Here is an 18,168-nt window from a genome sequence, read left to right as displayed (position 1 = left end):
TCTGGTTTTATTAAGATTCTAATTATTATCAAACCACCTTGACTTTGTTAGAAAGCTACAAAAACTCCAAAGAAAGTATCTGAAATTTTTATTTACAATATGATATTATGAAGCCAAGGATTAAGGCCTTTTTAGAAAACCTAATAAAAGATCACATTCTTAGGACCACTAAAGATAAAAGGAATACCAACCTTCTGATAGTGCAATGGATTATCAATGGCATAGGACAGCGTGGAGATAAAATTTGGCTTCGTAATCAGTGACGCACACTCCTGAATCAGAAACTGAGTCTTTAAAAATAACAAATGAATTTTCATTAGCACTAACAGTCATCTTCTTGCACAAATAGAAGCAGCATTGCTCAGAACATTAAAGGGTAATCTGATACTGTACACTGTTTCTACATCAGCTCTTTAAAAATCCTATTGAAACTACCAAAGTCTATTAGCAACAGGTGTTAAACCAAAACCTCTACAGAAGAAAGTCCACTGACAAGATAACTATAAGGAGTAATATCATGACAAACTGTTCCCAGAATGAGAATCAAACCATAGAAACTCAAACTAGGTGAAGAGATCCTCTCTCTGCCTTACTTACTTGTCAAGCTGGACTTCCCCACAGTCCTGCTTCCTTCAGGCAGGTCTGATTCCCAGCTCTCTAAACCTGAACTAAGTAGCTGTAATGGTCTGCAGTCAGGCAGGAGAAGAGAAGGACAAGAAAAGGAAAAGTCCCACTGCCTTTTAGCCATTCAGCTAAGATTATTTTTGGATCCTTTATGTGTTTGCTACACAGCTATGCCCAAAATGCAATTCATGGAACAATTAGATCTAAGTGAATATATACACTATGTAAGCCCCAAATACCTGATGAAAATCTTTGCCACTGCTTTTACCATCGCCACTGAAATCCACATGCGAAAATAGGCAGCGTAATAAATGCCTGTCTGCCTCAGGACCGTGCCGATTCACAATCTAAAAAGACCAAAAATATGAGTTTGCTAAGAGTGACTTTTCTTTTTTAAAAAAAATTCATCTCTAGGACAACATCCCAAATTACATTAATTGTTCATTTTGGAACAAGAGTTCTAGGAATTATTGAGATGGAGGTGCCAACATTTTATAATTAAATATTTTTTAAGTGTTTCCTACAGGCATTAGCAGGAAAGAGAGAAGAAGAAAAACTACCAGTAATTAGCCCCATGTAACAGTGTGCTCTGACCAACCTCTACACCAAGAACACCAAACAACAGCACAAATGACATGTTTAAGTTGTAAGGCGACAATTTTATAACTGGACTCATGAGAGCATCACTTTTCTATCCATTGTTGTTTTTAACCCCTAAAAAGTATAACCTGAAATCTAACATAACTGTGACTCTCTGTAATAGCCTATAGGGCAAGGCCCTAAAGGAACTGGTCTGATATCAGTACTGGCCCTGAGCTTCTTGCTGTTCCTCAAATTTACCAATGTTTGTACTTGCTATTCCCTCTAACTAGAAAACTCTAGATATCTACATGCGGTTTGTTCTCTCACTTCCTTTAGGTTTCTGCTCTAAAGCCACCTCATCAGTCAGAGGTTTCCTAACTACCATCCCTAAAATAGCAACATGAACTGCCCCACCATCACCGCTCATCCTGCTTTACTTTTCTCCACAGTACTTAGCACCACCCGATAATTTCTGTTTATTGTCTATGTCTCACTCGACTGTAAGTTGCATGAGAAAAGGGAATTTATGTAGTTGTGTTCACTTCACATTTAGGTCAGGAAAAGAGCTTATTTAGCACAATGTATGTGCAGAGTAATCATTTGCTTATTAAATGCCACATTAAAATTTTATAATAGTAAATATTTAACTACCTACTTTGGCCTAAAAATGTGACTGGGCTTCCTTGGTTTAATCTTTAACAACTCTGCCAAAAATTACTCCCATTTTATAGATGAGAAAGTGGACACTTCAAACAAACTCCATGAGCCTAAAATCCAATAGTCTATGAGTTAGGAGTCTGGTATTCATAGTCCAACTCCAAAGTCTATACTCTTTCTACTGTATCATAATTATGTCACAGCCAGCTAAGTTAACTTATTTCAGTTTCAGTTTTCCCCATCCAGAACATGTGAGAGTTAAGTAAGACCAAGCTTTACACTGCCTCAGACATCTTAAAGTTAAAATCTATATAATCATAGGTTATTTTTTCCTATCCCCTGGAACCCTGAAGACATTATCTTAAAGAGCCAATTCAAATTAATTAAGAAGAATTACCTATGCTCCAACCAACCAGACCTCTCCCTTGAAAGAACAAGAATAACTGGCTTAACAAACATTTGTTGAGTACATGCTAGATACCATTCAAAGTATAGCAAATATAACAGCAGAGGAGACCAATGTGTTCCACAGCTCTCATGAAGTAGAAAAGTACAGGCAAACAATTTCTGATAATATTAACTCATGAAGAAAACAGGGTTATATGATATTGACAGGATGGTGGGGGGGGTATACCTCAGAGAGGCCATCCCTAAAGATGTAACATGTAAACTGAGACTTAAAATATTTAGGCGACAACCAAAGATACAATGAAGGAAGAGCATTTGAGACAGAAGGTAAACAATACATAAAGGATTTTAGTAACAGAAAAAAGGCCAGCAGGAGTCAGGGAACCAGATCATGGTTAATCAGCATACTGACTTAATTGGTACTTTTTTTTTTTTAAAGAAGATGTTGGGGGTAGGAGTTTATTAATTAATTAATTTATTTTTGCTGTGTTGGGTCTTCGTTTCTGTGCGAGGGCTTTCTCTAGTTGTGGCAAGCGGGGGCCACTCGTCATCACGGTGCACGGGCCTCTCACTATCGCAGCCTCTCTTTCTGCGGAGCACAGGCTCCAGACGTGCAAGCTCAGTAGTTGTGGCTCACGGGCCTAGTTGCTCTGCAGCATGTGGGATCCTCCCAGACCAGGGCTCGAACCCGTGTCCCCTGCATTAGCAGGCAGATTCTCAACCACTGCGCCACCAGGGAAGCCCTTAACTGGTACTCTTACACCAACCTGAAAGATGGAAAGACAGGGCTTTCCTGGTGGCGCAGTGTTTGAGAGTCCGCCTGCCAATGCAGGGGACACGAGTTCGTGCCCCGGTCCGGGAAGATCCCACATGCCACAGAGCGGCTGGGCCCGAGCCATGGCCGCTGAGACTGCGCTCCGCAACGGGAGAGGCCACAGCAGTGAGAGGCCCACGTACCACAAAAAAAAAAAACAAAAAACAAAGGAAAGACATTCCAAGAGACTGTCAATGGCCACTGAAACCCCAGAAATTTTTGTTTTAATTAGGATCACCGAATTTAATGAATATCCCTTATCCTTAGCATTTATTTCTGTAACAATTTATAATTTTAAAATTGCTTTTACAACAACTCAATCTTCACAACAACCCTAAGAAGTATATACATATAATACATATAATACACCATGTTATTACAGACAAGGTTTGTTTTGTTTTCTTTTTTTAATCAAGATTGCAAAGACTAAAGACAAATGTCATATAATTTGCTGGATAAGTGGTAGAATCAGAAAGTGTGTTTTATGGCTGCTAAGTGAATGAAATATTCCTCCTGTGATACCATGCTACCCTTCTCTAGGAGCAACTGTTTTCTTTTAAAACTAAAGTGGTATTTTAAAAACATGATCTTGGGTTGCAAAGATGCTGAAATAAGATTTCATTGATCCCATAAGATTAAGCCTTACACATTTTCCCTTAGGTTCAAACCATTACACCCACTGGGCAGGGGAGACTAGCAAAATCAACAACCTTTTAGTGAAGTTAACTACACCTTACAATTTGATAGCAAAATCTTTGGCTATTAAAAATAAAGTAACTTTATCAAAGGCATTCATTCTACAATACTTTTGTAAAAATCTGATTTGTGGCTAGAGTAACATATTCTCATCTAAGAGTCACATATTAAGAGGAACACTAAAAAATAGTGCATCCACGATGGATGGTAGAGATTCAGAAAATCATGCAGAATGGTTGGGGAAATGGGGCACTATTTGGCCTAGAGAGCACACATAAGGGAAGAATAAAGACTTAATTATGTGAAGGGTACTTGAATATTAAATCCTCACAAAAAGAGCCCCAAACAGTTTATTTTAGCTTGTTATAAAGATACTCCTAATAAGGTTGTCCACAAATGGTAATGAGTAAATGAAGTAGTCAACTAACTTCCACAGTCAGAAACATCAAAAATCCCTACCTCTATTAATACTTTAAAAGTCATTCTTTGGGTAGAATACTGATAAAGCAGCAATTATCTGAGGAATTGTAATCAACCCCAGCTCCTAAAAACAGCTTAGAAAAAAACCCACATTGGGACTTCCCTGGTGGTGCAGTAGTTAAGACTTGGCTTCCAGTTCAGGCGGCACGGGTTCAATCCCTGGTTGGGGAACTAAGATCCTGGTGCAGCCAAAAAAACTCCGAACAAACAGGAGAAAACAAACCACATCTATAGAGATTTTCACATAAAAACAAGATTTATATAAAGAAAACTACTAAATCTAGCCTAACAGATGACCTCAGAGGCCCAAGATTCTATATAATTACAAAGTACCAGATTTTTAAAATTTAAATTGAAGACAGTAACTCACTACATTACAATGATTATAGGAATTGGAATAATTGGATTGTACGTAAACATACATATACTCCACCACACAAATAACGTAGGATCTTCATATTTCTTAAACTTGTTATACATATTCTAACCATTAAAAATAGTCATTCCAGGGCTTCCCTGTTGGCGCAGTGGTTGAGAGTCCGCCTGCCGATGCAGGGGACACGGGTTCGTGCCCTGGTCCGGGAAGATCCCACATGCCACGGAGCGGCTGGGCCCATGAGCCATGGCTGCTGAGCCTGTGCGTCCGGAGCTCCGCAACGGGAGAGGCCACAACAGTGAGAGGCCCGCGTACAGCAAAAAAAAAAAAAAAAAAAAAAAGGCATTCCAGGTTTTTACTGTATTATCTGTATGAATGCTTTGGGTTACTTTATAAAAAATAGTGTACCTATTCAAAACAGTTTAACATACTGAAAAGACCATGAAAATTTTTTGCAGTAAACATAAAGGGTTACTTTTAACACAAAAGGCACAGAACTGTCAAACTCCTAAGTAAAAGATGGTGGAACTAAGAGCCCTTTTTTCCTATTCTAGCCTCTCATATATTATTTTTCTTCTAGCCTCTCATATGAAAAAACAAAAATCCATTTTCAACAAAACATTCACATAAGAAGTGGTCCAGAGAGATATGTCAGATAGCTTATTCTCAGTACCTCAAATGACGGGCTAAATGCAGCTTTCTATTTGGGACTGATAAATCCAGAAATAAAAATGTTTAGGACTGATGAATGTCCCAAAACACACATAGTTATCCTTTGTTCAAGTGATGAATCTGGAGCACAGATGAGCCATGAAAGAAGACTGTCCATTTAGAGACCCAGATCTATATATGGAAATTAGAAAATGGCAAAGGAGACAGAGCTGAGGGAACCAAGCTCAAGATGCTACTTTTAATGTCTGTAAGCAAACCATCGAGTTAAAGGAGAATCCTGGAGAAGCAGAATAACAAAGAAGAAGAGGTAACCATTACCAAACCTGGATACAGAACATGGCAGACTACCCCAACACACTTCCCCACCCTCAAGCATCCCCAAGATGGTTTATATGTGAGTAAATAATGTGTTGATTCAAAGACAAGCAAAAATTCAAAGACTCAGCCTGGAACCTATTTGAAGAAACTGTAAAACAGAGCAAAGAAACAAACAAGACAGGTGAAGAACATACTTTCAAAAGACTTACCCCCCACCCAGAAAAAAAATTTTTTTAATTTAAAAGAAACAAAAGACTTACACAAACAAACAGAAGAGTTCAGACAAATAGTATTCCATATCCTTGAAGAGATTATAGGAGCTGTTTTTGTTTTTTAAAAGGAAAGTCCTCAAAAAGGTAAAACAAAACATTAGGTTCAAGTACAACATAACAGAAGGAAATGAAAGCAAACTTTTGGCACTTAAGAAAGCAAAACTCTTACAGAAAAGATAACTTAATAATCAATATATAATATCTCAATCCACAAGAAATGAAAAGAAAAACATTCAAAGAAAACAACAAAAATATCCCTGAAATAAACATTTGAGTTGGAAGAATGAAAGGTATACCATAGCACAAGAAAGGCTGATGCAGAATAATCAATACTACAGCATACACTCGAAGTTAATAAACTCTAATGAAAAGGAAATTCAGGGACTTCCCTGGTGGCGCAGTGGTTAAGAATCCGCCTGCCAATGCAGGGGACACAGGTTCGAGCCCTGGTCCAGGAAGATCGCACATGCCACGGAGCAACTAAGCCCATGCGCCACAACTACTGAAGCTCGCGCGCCTAGAGCCCGTGCTCCACAACAAGAGAAGCCACCGCAATGAAAAGCCTGTGCACCGTAATGAAAAGTAGCCCCCACTCTCCACAACTAGATAAAGCCCGTGCGCAGCAACAAAGACCCAACACAGCCAAATAAATAATTTTTTTTTAAAAAAAGGAAATTCATAGGGATATTGAGGTTAGGAATAGATGCTGGCAGGAAAAGTTAGTCACCTAAAATGCATGAGGGAGGAGAGAGACAAGGGAAGATAGGCAGCTTTTGGTAACGGATGCTGTTGAAAGAATAATGGGGAACAGTATTTGCAAAACTAGGGGGAATATATATATCTACTGATAACTGGACTTCCAATAAAAACAAGAAAGATATTCTCAAGCATGAAAGAACTCAGGTAACGGCACCTGAGTTCCAAATGAAACAAATCTTCTGACAATGATGTATGGTCAAAAAAAATGTATGAAAATAAAAGATATTTTCAGGAATATAAAAACTGCAGTAAAAGAACAGGCTGCAAGTACTCAATCCATTTCAATATATAATACATTTTTAACAAGACTAAGCAATTCTTTAAAAAATTTTTTTTAAACTGAAGTATAGTTAATTTACAATGTTGTGTTAGTTTCAAGTGTACAGCAAAGTGATTCAGTTACATATGTTTATCTTTTTCAGATTCTTTTTTATTATAGGTTATTATAAGATATTGAGTATAGTTCCCTGTGCTATACAGGTCTTTGTTATTTACCTATTTTATATAATAGTAGGGTGTATTTATTAATCTCGAACTCCTAATTTATCTCCCCCTTCCCTCCACTATCCCCTTTGGTAACCGTGAGTTTGTTTTCGATCTCTGTGAGTCTCTTTCTGTTTCGTAAATTAGTTCATTTGTATCATTTTTGTAGATTCCACAAATAAGTGATTTCATATATTTGTCTTTCTCTTATTAATATATCTCTAAGTCCATCCATGTTCCTGCAAATGTCATTTTTTCATTCTTTCATTCTTTTTTATGGCTAATATTCCACTGTGTGTGTACACACACACACACACACACACACACACACACACATCTTCTTTATTCATTCATCTCTCAATGGACATTTAGGTTGCTTCCATGTCTTGGGTATTGTAATAGTGCTGCTATGAACACTGGGCGTGCATGTATCTTTTCTAATTAAGAGTTTTCTGCCAATATATGCCCTGGAGTGGGATTGCAGGATCATATGGTAACTCTGTTTTTAGCTTTTCAAGTAAGCTCCATAGTGTTCTCCATAGTGGCTGCACCAATTTACATTCCCACCAGCAGTGTAGGAGGGTTCCTTTTTCTCCACACCCTCTCCAGCATTTAGTATTTGTAGACTTATTTTTAATAATGGCCATTCTGACTGGTGTGAGGTGATACCTCATTGCATAAACTACTCTTTTAATAAAAGTCATTTTATAGATTTGACTTGGGAAATAAACGTTTTACATGGTATCAAGCAAAATTAGATTACTATTAAAAGTACTTTGTAAATATTGAAAATAATATGAAAACAATGAACCCAAACTCCATATCCAGTTGGTGGTGTGGCATAACTATTCCAAGAAGAACCATTTTAAATGACTTTAAAACAGTAACTTGATTTTACATCTCTAGTGAGATATACCTTAAAAGCTCCCCCACCAACCCCACCAAAAAATGGTAAACTACTTTCTATAATCACAGTGCTGTTAAGTAGAGTCACAGATAATCTGAGACTCTTGACTGTGGAGTGTGGAATAAAACAAATGACTTTTCATTACTGAAAACAGGAATTTTCTGCACTGGAAGTAAGGAGAGACAGATTTTAGGTAATGAATTGAAATAAAAATTCCTTGGTCCTAAAATTAAACTGGAAGTATTAGTATGAAATCATGGTGTATTTTCTCCTTAGCTTTGTCCACTGAAAGGCCTAATAATGGCCAACTGAGTAGCAGTAAACAATATAAGTGTTGAAATAACTTTCTAGGCCCAAAATGGAGTGTTCCTGCCCTTGGTGTAACATCAGCAAACCAAAACTTAGATAACTCTGGAGCCCCCGTAAATGTTTCGCTTGACCAGAAACACAGTATATTCAGTCAGCCAATTCCCAAACACCAAGCTGATTCTGGGTGCTCTAACCGCTATCTAACCCCTAACAAGGTTGACTATGTGGTCCCAGCCAATCATATATTTTCTATTTGTCTTTTCTTTATTCTTTTTTTTTTTGGCCGTGCCAGGCAGCATGTGGAATCTTAGTTTCCTGACCAGGGCTCAAACCCGTGCCCCTTGCGTTGGGAGCATGGAGTTTTAACTACTGGACCACCAGCAAAGTCTCTGTTCTTTATTCTTTACCCTATAAAAGGTTCTTGTCTTCTGCCCATTTTGCAGTTCTCTGAAGTAAGACTGTCCATTTCATGAAATGTTAAATAAAGTTTGTTTGTATCACCTAAATGGTCTTAATCATTTATTTACACAAGAGTCCGTAATCTCTAAATACCGTTTCCCAGTAAAATAAAACCAAGACCTCTTAGAGAAATTGCTAATTTTCCAGGTCTGAAGCAAGAAACATACGAGTCTGGAATATTTCACTTTCCAAGTTTCTGGAATCACAACAAAGACAACAAATAAGAATACAGTCAAAAGGACTCAGAAGCCAACATGAATAAGTTTACACTGGCCAAAGAGGATAATGCATGAATATCAATAATACTTTCAGTGAATTCAAACACATCAAATATGTTAAAAATACATGAGTTCCTAATATTAAAAAACTCATTTATTGGTCATATTTGGAGGATGCTAGGAAACAAGTCATTTTGAAAACCGGCAAATAGAGAGAGAGAATCAAGCCCTTCCTATATAAACTGTACTTCGGGCAACCAGATAGTTACAGTTGGTAAGGGCAAGTTTCCCTTTACAGAACTATTTCAACTAATAAAAAACGTCTAACAACTAGAATGTCACCACTTTCCAATCCCTAACAAATCAATGAATCCAGGCAATGAACAAAGCCTGCTAAAAATAACAAAAATAGAGATGACTAGACATTATGAACCTCCTAATAAAAGTATACACCACCACCTGTAAAACTGTCCTAAGGGAGAAAAAACCTTAATCTGATTAAGCTCCCAAATTTAATTACCAATTTACAGGAAATACAACAGTCAGAAGAACATGTAAAATACCATGCTGGGAATGTAATCAGCAATATTCAGACTGTGGGTAACTACAGGACAACCTGATTTCTTTAACAAAATAACTGCAAGAAAAATAGAAGGAGAGAAAACCCAGATTTTAAAAGAGATTTAGTAAGGGCCAATGCAACAAACAGACTGGGGAAAGGGGTGGGGGGGTGGTTCTAACTCAAGTTAACTTTAAAATTTTTTTTATGAAGCAAACTGAGGAAATGTGAATGTTAACTAGATATTTGATGTTTAAGAATTATTTTGCTGGGGGATGGGGTGTGGGGGAGGATTGGGAGTTTGGGATTAGCAGGTGCAAACTATTATACAGAATGGATAAACAGCAACATCCTCCTATATAGTACAGGGAACTATATTCAGTGTCCTGTAATAAACCATAATGGAAAAGAATATGAAAAATATACATATGTATAACTGAATCACTCTGCTGTACACCAGAAACACATTGTAAATCAAATATACTTCAATACAATTTTTTTTAAAAGAATTACTGTGCTTTTTTTACAAAAAGATGTGACAGGGCTTCCCTGGCAGCGCAGTGGTTGAGAGTCTGCCTGCTAATGCAGGGGACACGGGTTCAAGCCCTGGTCTGGGAGGATCCCACATGCCGCGGAGCGGCTGGGCCTGTGAGCCACGACTGCTGAGCCTGCGCGTCTGGAGCCTGTGCTCCGCGGCAGGAGAGGCCCGCGCACCGCGATGAAGAGTGGCCCCCCGCTTGCCACAACTAGGGAAAGCCCTCGCACAGAAATGAAGACCCAACACAGCCAAAAGTAAATAAATAAATTTAAAAAAAAAAGATGTGATAACAGTATTGAGGTTAGGTTTATATAAATAGATGAAATTATAACTGGGATCTGCTTTAAAACAACCGAGGACAATGGGTTAGATGAAACAAGATTGGTCATGACTTCAAATGAAGGTAGATGATAGATTCATGGGGGCTATATTATACTACTCGTGTGAGTAGCATAAATAAATTTTACTTACTTAATTTTAATATAAATTTTACTTATTTAATAAATTTTAATTTTTAACTTTTACATATGAAATAAATTTGAAATTTTAATAAAATGTTTTAACATTATATTTACAGAGACTATCATTTAAAGAACAGTATAAAATATTTTTATAAGCTACTTTTTTTTTTTTTTTTCGGTACACGGGCCTCTCACTGTTGTGGCCTCTCCCATTGCGGAGCACAGGCTCCGGACGACGCGCAGGCTCAGCGGCCACGACTCATGGGCCCACCCGCTCCGCGGCATGTGGGATCTTCCCAGACCGGGGCACGAACCTGTGTCCCCTGCATCGGCAGGCGGACTCTCAACCACCGCGCCACCAGGGAAGCCCTATAAGCTACTTTTAATGCAAAGACAAAAAAATACCCAGAAGTGTTAAAAAGCTGAGTAGAAAAACCAGAGTTGATTTTATTTTTTTCTATATTTTACTTACATAATTTCTGTAATAATGACAACAAATATTTTTAAAGAAAAGAACAACTATAGGAGTTACTCTCTAAAGCAGGGGTCCCCAAGCCCTGGGCCTCAAACAAGCAGCCGCACAGCGGGAGGTGAGCGGTGGTGAGCAGTGGGCAAGGAGCAAAGCTTCATCTGCACTCCCCATCGCTCGCATTACAAGCCTGAACCATCACCATCTCCCTCCCACATCCCCGCCCATTTTTTCCAGGAAACTGATCAATGGTGCTAAAAAGGTTGGGGACGCTGCTCTAAAGAACATCATAAAATCCTGACTGAGGGGGCAAATTAAATTTTAAACTTGTTTTTTCACCTATAAAATGGTAATATTAACTAGCTCATTGTTCATGTTTAGGGAACTCATACATCTAATAAATAAACATTCCTTCTTCCTACTAGTCAGTAGGAGAAATAACAAAGGGAACACAATCCTAGCCAACCTATTAGTCTAAGCCCCAAAAAGTATGGCACTAAAATATATCAGGCATCTAAGAAGTGCAATAAGCCTTTATGTATCACCAAAGGAAATCAAGACAGAGTCAAGAACTAGAACCCTGCTCCCATCCCAGTTCTAAATTCCTAATCATTCTAAAAGTAAAAGAGAGGCGACTATCTGCAAGGGTAGCACTGAGGACACACTTGTCTAAAGAATATCTGTAACACTGAAAACCTCAGCCATAGGCTGAAACCCAGCATTGTAACATTTACCTTCAAAATTAATTACTTACTCATTTATTCCTTCTTTCATTCCAATTGCATTTGAACACTTACTAAATGTTAGGTTTAAGAGACATAAACTAAAGGATAGTCCCACACCATGAGGTCTTGGGAGTAGTCTTGGGATCAAACCAATTAAAATATAGTATTAAATTGACCAGATCACGCAGAGCCTTGCTGGGGTAAATTCAGACAGTGCCACCATATTTCCCACTTCAAGTTAAAGTTGCAGGTGCCCCAGCAATCAGCTCCTTCAGTGTCTGTCTAAGCTGCAATCATACTACCCAAGGGAACAAGCCCTCCTGAGGGAGCCCTCACACAATAACAACAGGGATATGAAGGCCTAGCCATTTGGGCCCCCTATGGGACAACTCTGATACCCATCCCAGAATTCCCCATGGAGTTGATGAAGATTTCCACTGTAGTTCTCCTCCTGTCCAATTCTGTTTCCAACCAGTCCTCCTTCTCCTACAGGTGTTGAAACCTTATAAATAACCTGCATTCCAAAATGTTTCATATCTGCTTCCAAAAGAACAGCAATAGAGGCCCAGTTTAGGAATATGAGCTTTAAATTGAGTGGGACAGAGACACACAAAAGATTTTAAAGTGGCAAAGAGACTATTAGATATACATTTTAGAAAGGCCACTCTGACAAAAAGTGGAAGATGTTTTAGAGTAGGGGCTGTCAGGGCATCAAACTTGGGACTAGATGACCTTCCAATCCAGAGTCTCTAATTTCCTTCTACTTCTTTGTCTTCCGTGAACAATTACAAAGAGATTCAACATAGGAATGTTGTGGGTTACAATCTCACATCTGCCACTTTCAGGCAGAGTACCAGTGGGCAAAAATATTTAATGTCTTTGAACCTTAGTGTAAAATGGAACAATACTACCCACTACCCATCCTGCATGACTGCGACAACAATGTGAGAACTGACATAAAATCACATTAACAATACTGGAACACTGTAAATGCTTGAATGGTTGCTATGACGAGAGAACTGACCGTACACAGAATTACTGAACTGACAGAATGTTTAGCATTTTTCACTCAACACTGTAAGATCAATCCATGTTGTTCCACAAAATAGTCTCACTGCTTCTTATTAGTATACCTTGTTGATGGACACTCAGTTGTTTCCAACTTTGGGCTATCACAATACATGTTTTTTTGATCAATGTATATATGCATTTCTGTTCGTTACACACAGAGAAACAGAACTGCTGGGTCATAAGTGATATGTTCAACAACTAAAACAGCTTCTGAGATGCTAGTATCAATTTTCTTAATCTGCATGGTTATTAATAGCTATGTTCACTTTATGAAAATTCATCTGCACACTTACGATTTATGAATTGTTTGGTATATACATTTTAATTCAATAAAAAGTTGATTAGGAGTTACTCAGTTTTCCTCAGTCTCTCCCATGTATACGTTATTAAATCTTTGAAAAAAAAGCTCACACACACACAAAAAGAGTATGTGACACACAGCAGATGTTTAAATAGTAGCTGCATGAAACTGTTAGGTCACATTCAGACCAACACAGCTTTCAGAATGAGCCTAAGGAATTAATCCAAATAAAGGAAAAGGAGGGTAAGTCTTCACTGGCAAGGTGGTATTGGATTTGGTTCTTGAAAGAACAGAATTCCAAGAAAAGCATTTAAAACTGGACTTACAGTAGGGCCCTGAAACTTTTTACTGAGGAGCTTTGACTTTGTTCGGTAGTAAGAGGACCACTGAAGGTATTAGAACAATGAACTTAAGCACTATAATTTGTTAAAGCAGCATCAAATGTAATAAACTCCATAAGCATACACACCTGCTTTTTCAATGTACCAGAGAAACAGTGCTACATGTAAAGAAAAAAATCAAACAGAAATATATAATTCTAAGAATTGAGCTTTTCCATTAGAGAGAAGAGTTGCCCAAGCTTGAGTTTCTAGGAATCTATCCTACAAACATACTGACAGATATATGCATGCAAGAAATAACCTTGTAACAACACTGTCAATAGCAAAAAAAAAAAAAAAAAATTTTACATAACCTAAATGTGCATCAATAGTGAAGTAAATTCTATATGATTCACCCATACCATGGTTTACTATGCACCCTTAAAAGAATGAAGCTTTTTGTGTACGGATAAGGAATCATTTCCAGGATAAACTAGTTAACTAAACAAATTAAATAAATCAAGATGCAGAACAGTTTATACTGTATGTCACCATATGAAAAGGGATGGGAAATATTTCCCTATTTTCCATATGCAAATATCTTTGTAAGGACAGTTAAGAAATAGCTAGTATCAGTTGCCTATGGGTAGGAGAAATGGGTAGCTAGAGTAATCAGGTTAATATACTATCTAGTTTTTTAAATTTATTTATTTTTGGCTGCGCTGGGTCTTTGTTGCTGCACGCAGGCTTTCTCTAGTTGCAGCGAGCGGGGGCTACTCTTCATTGTAGTGTGCGGGCTTCTCATTGTGGTGGCTTCTCCTGTTGCGGACCACGGGCTCTAGGCTCACAGGCTTCAGCAGTTGTGGCATGAGGGCTCAGTAGTTGTGGCTCGCGGGCTTAGTTGTTCTGCGGCATGTGGGATCTTCCTGGACCAGGGCTCAAACCCATGTCCCCTGCACTGGTCAGGGAAGTCCCACTATATTATCTATTTTAAAAATAAAATTAGGGCTTCTCTGGTGGCAGGGGGGTACTTCCCTGGTGGTCCAGTAGGTAAGAATCCACCTTCCAATGCAGGGGATGCGGGTTCAATCCCTGGTCGGGGAACTAAGATCCCACATGCCCTGGGGCAATTAAGCCCACGTGCCACAACTAGAGAGCCCAAGTGCCGCAACTACTGAGCCCATGTGCTCTGGAGCCGCAACTAAGACCTGACGCAGCCAAATAAACAATAGAAAATTTAAAAAAGATTGTGGGGGTACAAACTGAAATTTCTCCAAAGATATACAAATAAGCACATGAAAAGGTGCTCAGCATCATTAACTCTAAATCAAAACTACAATGGGATACCAGTTCACACCCACTAGAATGGCTAAAAGCAAAGACACACAGTAACAAGTATTAGTGAGGATCAAGAAAAACTAGAGCCTTCATACACTGCTCCTAGAAGTGAAAAGTGATACAGTGTTCTGGAAAACAGTCTAGCAGTTCTTTAGAAAGTCAGAGTTACCATGTGACCCAGCAATTCCATTTTTTGGTAAATATCCTCAAACTTTAAAATAAACATCCACCCAAAACTTGTAAATGAATGTTGACAGCCACAATATTCACAACAGCCAAAAGGTGGAACCAAACCTAAATATCTAAATGCATGCTCCAACATGGATCAACCTTGAAAACTTATGCTAGTGAAAGAAGGCAGAAACAAAAGGCCTCATATGGTATGATTCCATTTATATGAAATGTCCAGAAAGGCAAATCCATGGAAGCACAAAGTAGGTTAGTGGTTACCAGGGGCTGGAGGGAAGAAGAAATGGAAAGCAACTGCTAATGGATTCAGGTGTTTCTTTTAGGGGTGATGAAAACATTCTGGAGTTAGATGGTGACAGCTGAACAACCTTGTGAAAGCTCTCTTTTATATATTAAACTGAAATCACTTGAAATAAGGAGCAAAGATTACTTTTCATGCAACATACCCACAAAAATTTCCAATTTTCTTTTCACTGCATACTCATTCCTTTAATGGTGCTTGTTTTCTCACTAGTTTACTTACATGCTGTATTTCCTGCTGGCTGGCTCGGTAGTTTTTCTTGGTTAAATTGTCCACCAGGTAGCTGATTTGAGACAAGGCCAGCGAGAGCGAGTCAAGATTCATTGCTGGTTGGGGCGGAAGCAGGCGGCCGAGCCCGGCGCAAAATCACCATTATTCCCCTTTAGTCACCTCAGAGGCAGGTTAATGCTTTCTTTGTAATTAGCCTATATCTGATGTCTGTACAGTGTCTTCAGTTCTTTACCAGGGGTCTTACTCTGTTCTGAAACATGGCACCTGTTAAAAAAAAAAAAAAAGATATTTTAATTAGTTAATGTTTTATTAGGGTTAAAAAGGGTTAAATAACCATCTTTCCATCTTAATACCTGAAATATCACTAAGCATTTTTTTTTAAAAAGTAAGATGTCTCAACCACTATTGATAAAAGATGCCAAGTTTTAAAAATTAGGTAGGGCTGGTATAAAAAAGAAAAATCACACCCACCCACCCACAAAAAAGTTGTCGTTTTAGCAAGACGTCCTATAATATTTGAGGCTTCTACTCTATCAATTTCAATGATAATTTATACTATCCCCTTTAGAAGCCACAGAAAACTGATTAAGTAAAATTAGGGTCTGTGGAAAGAAACACTCATCTGACATTTTCAATCCCTCTTCTCACACTATCTACAACTTATTTATAAGATCCCATTTATTCACCTTACAACTTATGTATTGCTTCAGAATCAGACAATAGTTTGGTCTTTAAGTTTTATCTTAGGATATATGTTTTCGGTATGTGAACGGCTAGCTTAAAAGTAAGTTAAGGGCCTCAGAACCCAAATTCCTTCCTGCACTAGGAAAATTTAGAAAGGGAAGCTCGAAGCAGCAATATAGCTAAAATGACAGGATGCTTATCATTTTAATTCCAACAACCTGGTGAGTCAGAGGAACATTCTGTATCACAACACAAAAAAACAAACAAAGAACACAAGTGTTTTTAAGAATTCACCAAGTACCACTGCTGAAACAAAAATCTTTGAATCCAAGGAGCTAAGCTTGTCCACAGCTTCATGATCTGAAATCTGCTCATACTTTCATTACCATCAGAACTTACTATGTAAGGTAAAGAAAATTCATGAAGATTAAAAGCCCCTTGGTAAGGGCATTTAAGCCTTTATCTTTAATAACTTATTAACAATGTAGAAAGACTACACTGTCCCTACATTTTTGTTCTGTTTTGTTCATACAAAGCAAAGATTCTACCTATGCTATCCTTTTCCACATCCTCCCTAAAAAAAAAAAAGAGAATCTTGGGAATGTGGCAAGGTATTTTTGTTTATTCTAAAGTAATAACATATGAGAAGTTAAAGATAAATTGTGTTTATATCTATCCATTATATGTAACTAAACTTGCTTGCTATAAATTCTTAGAGCAAGCTGTTCCTTCATATTACGATGACAGCATATTTTCTGTATCAGACAATCAAAAACCCAAGTCTGAGAACACACCATAAAACAGAGGACTTATCAGATTGTTAACAACATTATTAACTGGTACCATCTTTTCTGAAACTCAAAGTGGCAATATTGTAAATAAAGAGTTTCTTACACTACCCCTGAACCTAAATTCCACAATTAAGACTGTATCCCTCCATGTATATTGCCTCAACAACTCAAGGAAACAGAGGTTTTGACTGAAATACTGTGTATCATAGCAAAAAGAAAGTGCAGCAAAAAGTAACTGCTTAAATAAATTATGGTATATCCAAACAAGGCAGTTGTTAAAAAGAATGAAGCAAAACTGTGCAGGAAAGGTACTCATTAAGACAAAAAAAAAAAAGGACACAGATAAGAATTCCCTGGTGGTCCAGTAGTTAGGACTTGGCATTCTCACTGAGTGGCCCCAGGTTCAATCCCTGGCCAGGAAACTAAAGATCCTGCAAGCTGCACGGTGCGGCCAAAACACTAAACTAAAACTAAAACAATAAAATAAAATGTTCATTCTTAGTACCAAATATAATTCAAAGTATTTTTAATTTTTACAAGTTGCGTTCAGCTAAAACTGTATTATTCGAAGTATATTATTCACAGGAACAGTAGTTACTTTACACTATATTACACACATCTAATAATTATTATTCACAATTACATACAAAAAGGCAATAGATGATAAGAGTTTGCAAGACATAAAGTTTCTCCTTGCTCAGAATTTGTATCACAAATGCTGACACAGAGGGACAACAGAATCACTTTATCATGAAATAGATGTGATCATAGCCTATTTTAATTATTTTTTTACCTATGGTACAGCACAAATCCAGCAAAACAAGTGTTGAACGACCTTCCAAGAAAATGAATTCCTGATACTTTGGCACTTCAACTTTATCTTCTGATATGAGCCCCATGACAAGGGTTACAACTTCTCCATGTTAACATCTAAAGGCTGTGAAGGAGGGAATTCCCTGGTGGTCCAGTGGTTAGGACGTGGCGCTTTCGCTGCCAGGACCTGGGTTCAATCCCTGGTTGGGCAGCTAAGATCCCACAAGCCTCGAGGCATGGACAAAACAAACAAACAAACAAACAAAAAAGACTGCGAAGGATAAAAATACTAGTGTAACACAAATTTCAACAAGCCAATCGTCATTACATGAGCAAGTTAATG

General features: G+C 37.9%; 1 protein-coding gene across 6 annotated transcripts in view; it reads right to left on the bottom strand.

Moving 5' to 3' along the window:
- CNOT1 (CCR4-NOT transcription complex subunit 1) overlaps positions 1 to 18,168 on the bottom strand; it is a 100,472-nt gene that overhangs the window by 57,504 nt on the left and 24,800 nt on the right. For all 6 annotated transcript variants that reach the window (XM_079907378.1, XM_079907377.1, XM_079907376.1 and 3 more), the window contains exons 2-4: positions 15,529 to 15,801; positions 864 to 971; positions 192 to 290 (exon numbers count right to left, since the gene is read on the bottom strand). In XM_079907378.1, the coding sequence (XP_079763504.1) occupies positions 192 to 290; positions 864 to 971; positions 15,529 to 15,630 (309 nt within the window). In that variant the 5' untranslated portion in view covers positions 15,631 to 15,801. The remainder of the gene's footprint in view (positions 1 to 191; positions 291 to 863; positions 972 to 15,528; positions 15,802 to 18,168) is intronic.

Source organism: Stenella coeruleoalba (assembly GCF_951394435.1).
Source record: "Stenella coeruleoalba genome assembly, chromosome: 20".
NCBI classification, from domain to species: Eukaryota; Metazoa; Chordata; class Mammalia; order Artiodactyla; family Delphinidae; genus Stenella; species Stenella coeruleoalba.
Note: the sequence above shows the minus strand (reverse complement) of the source record. Positions and strands in the feature narration are given on the sequence as shown.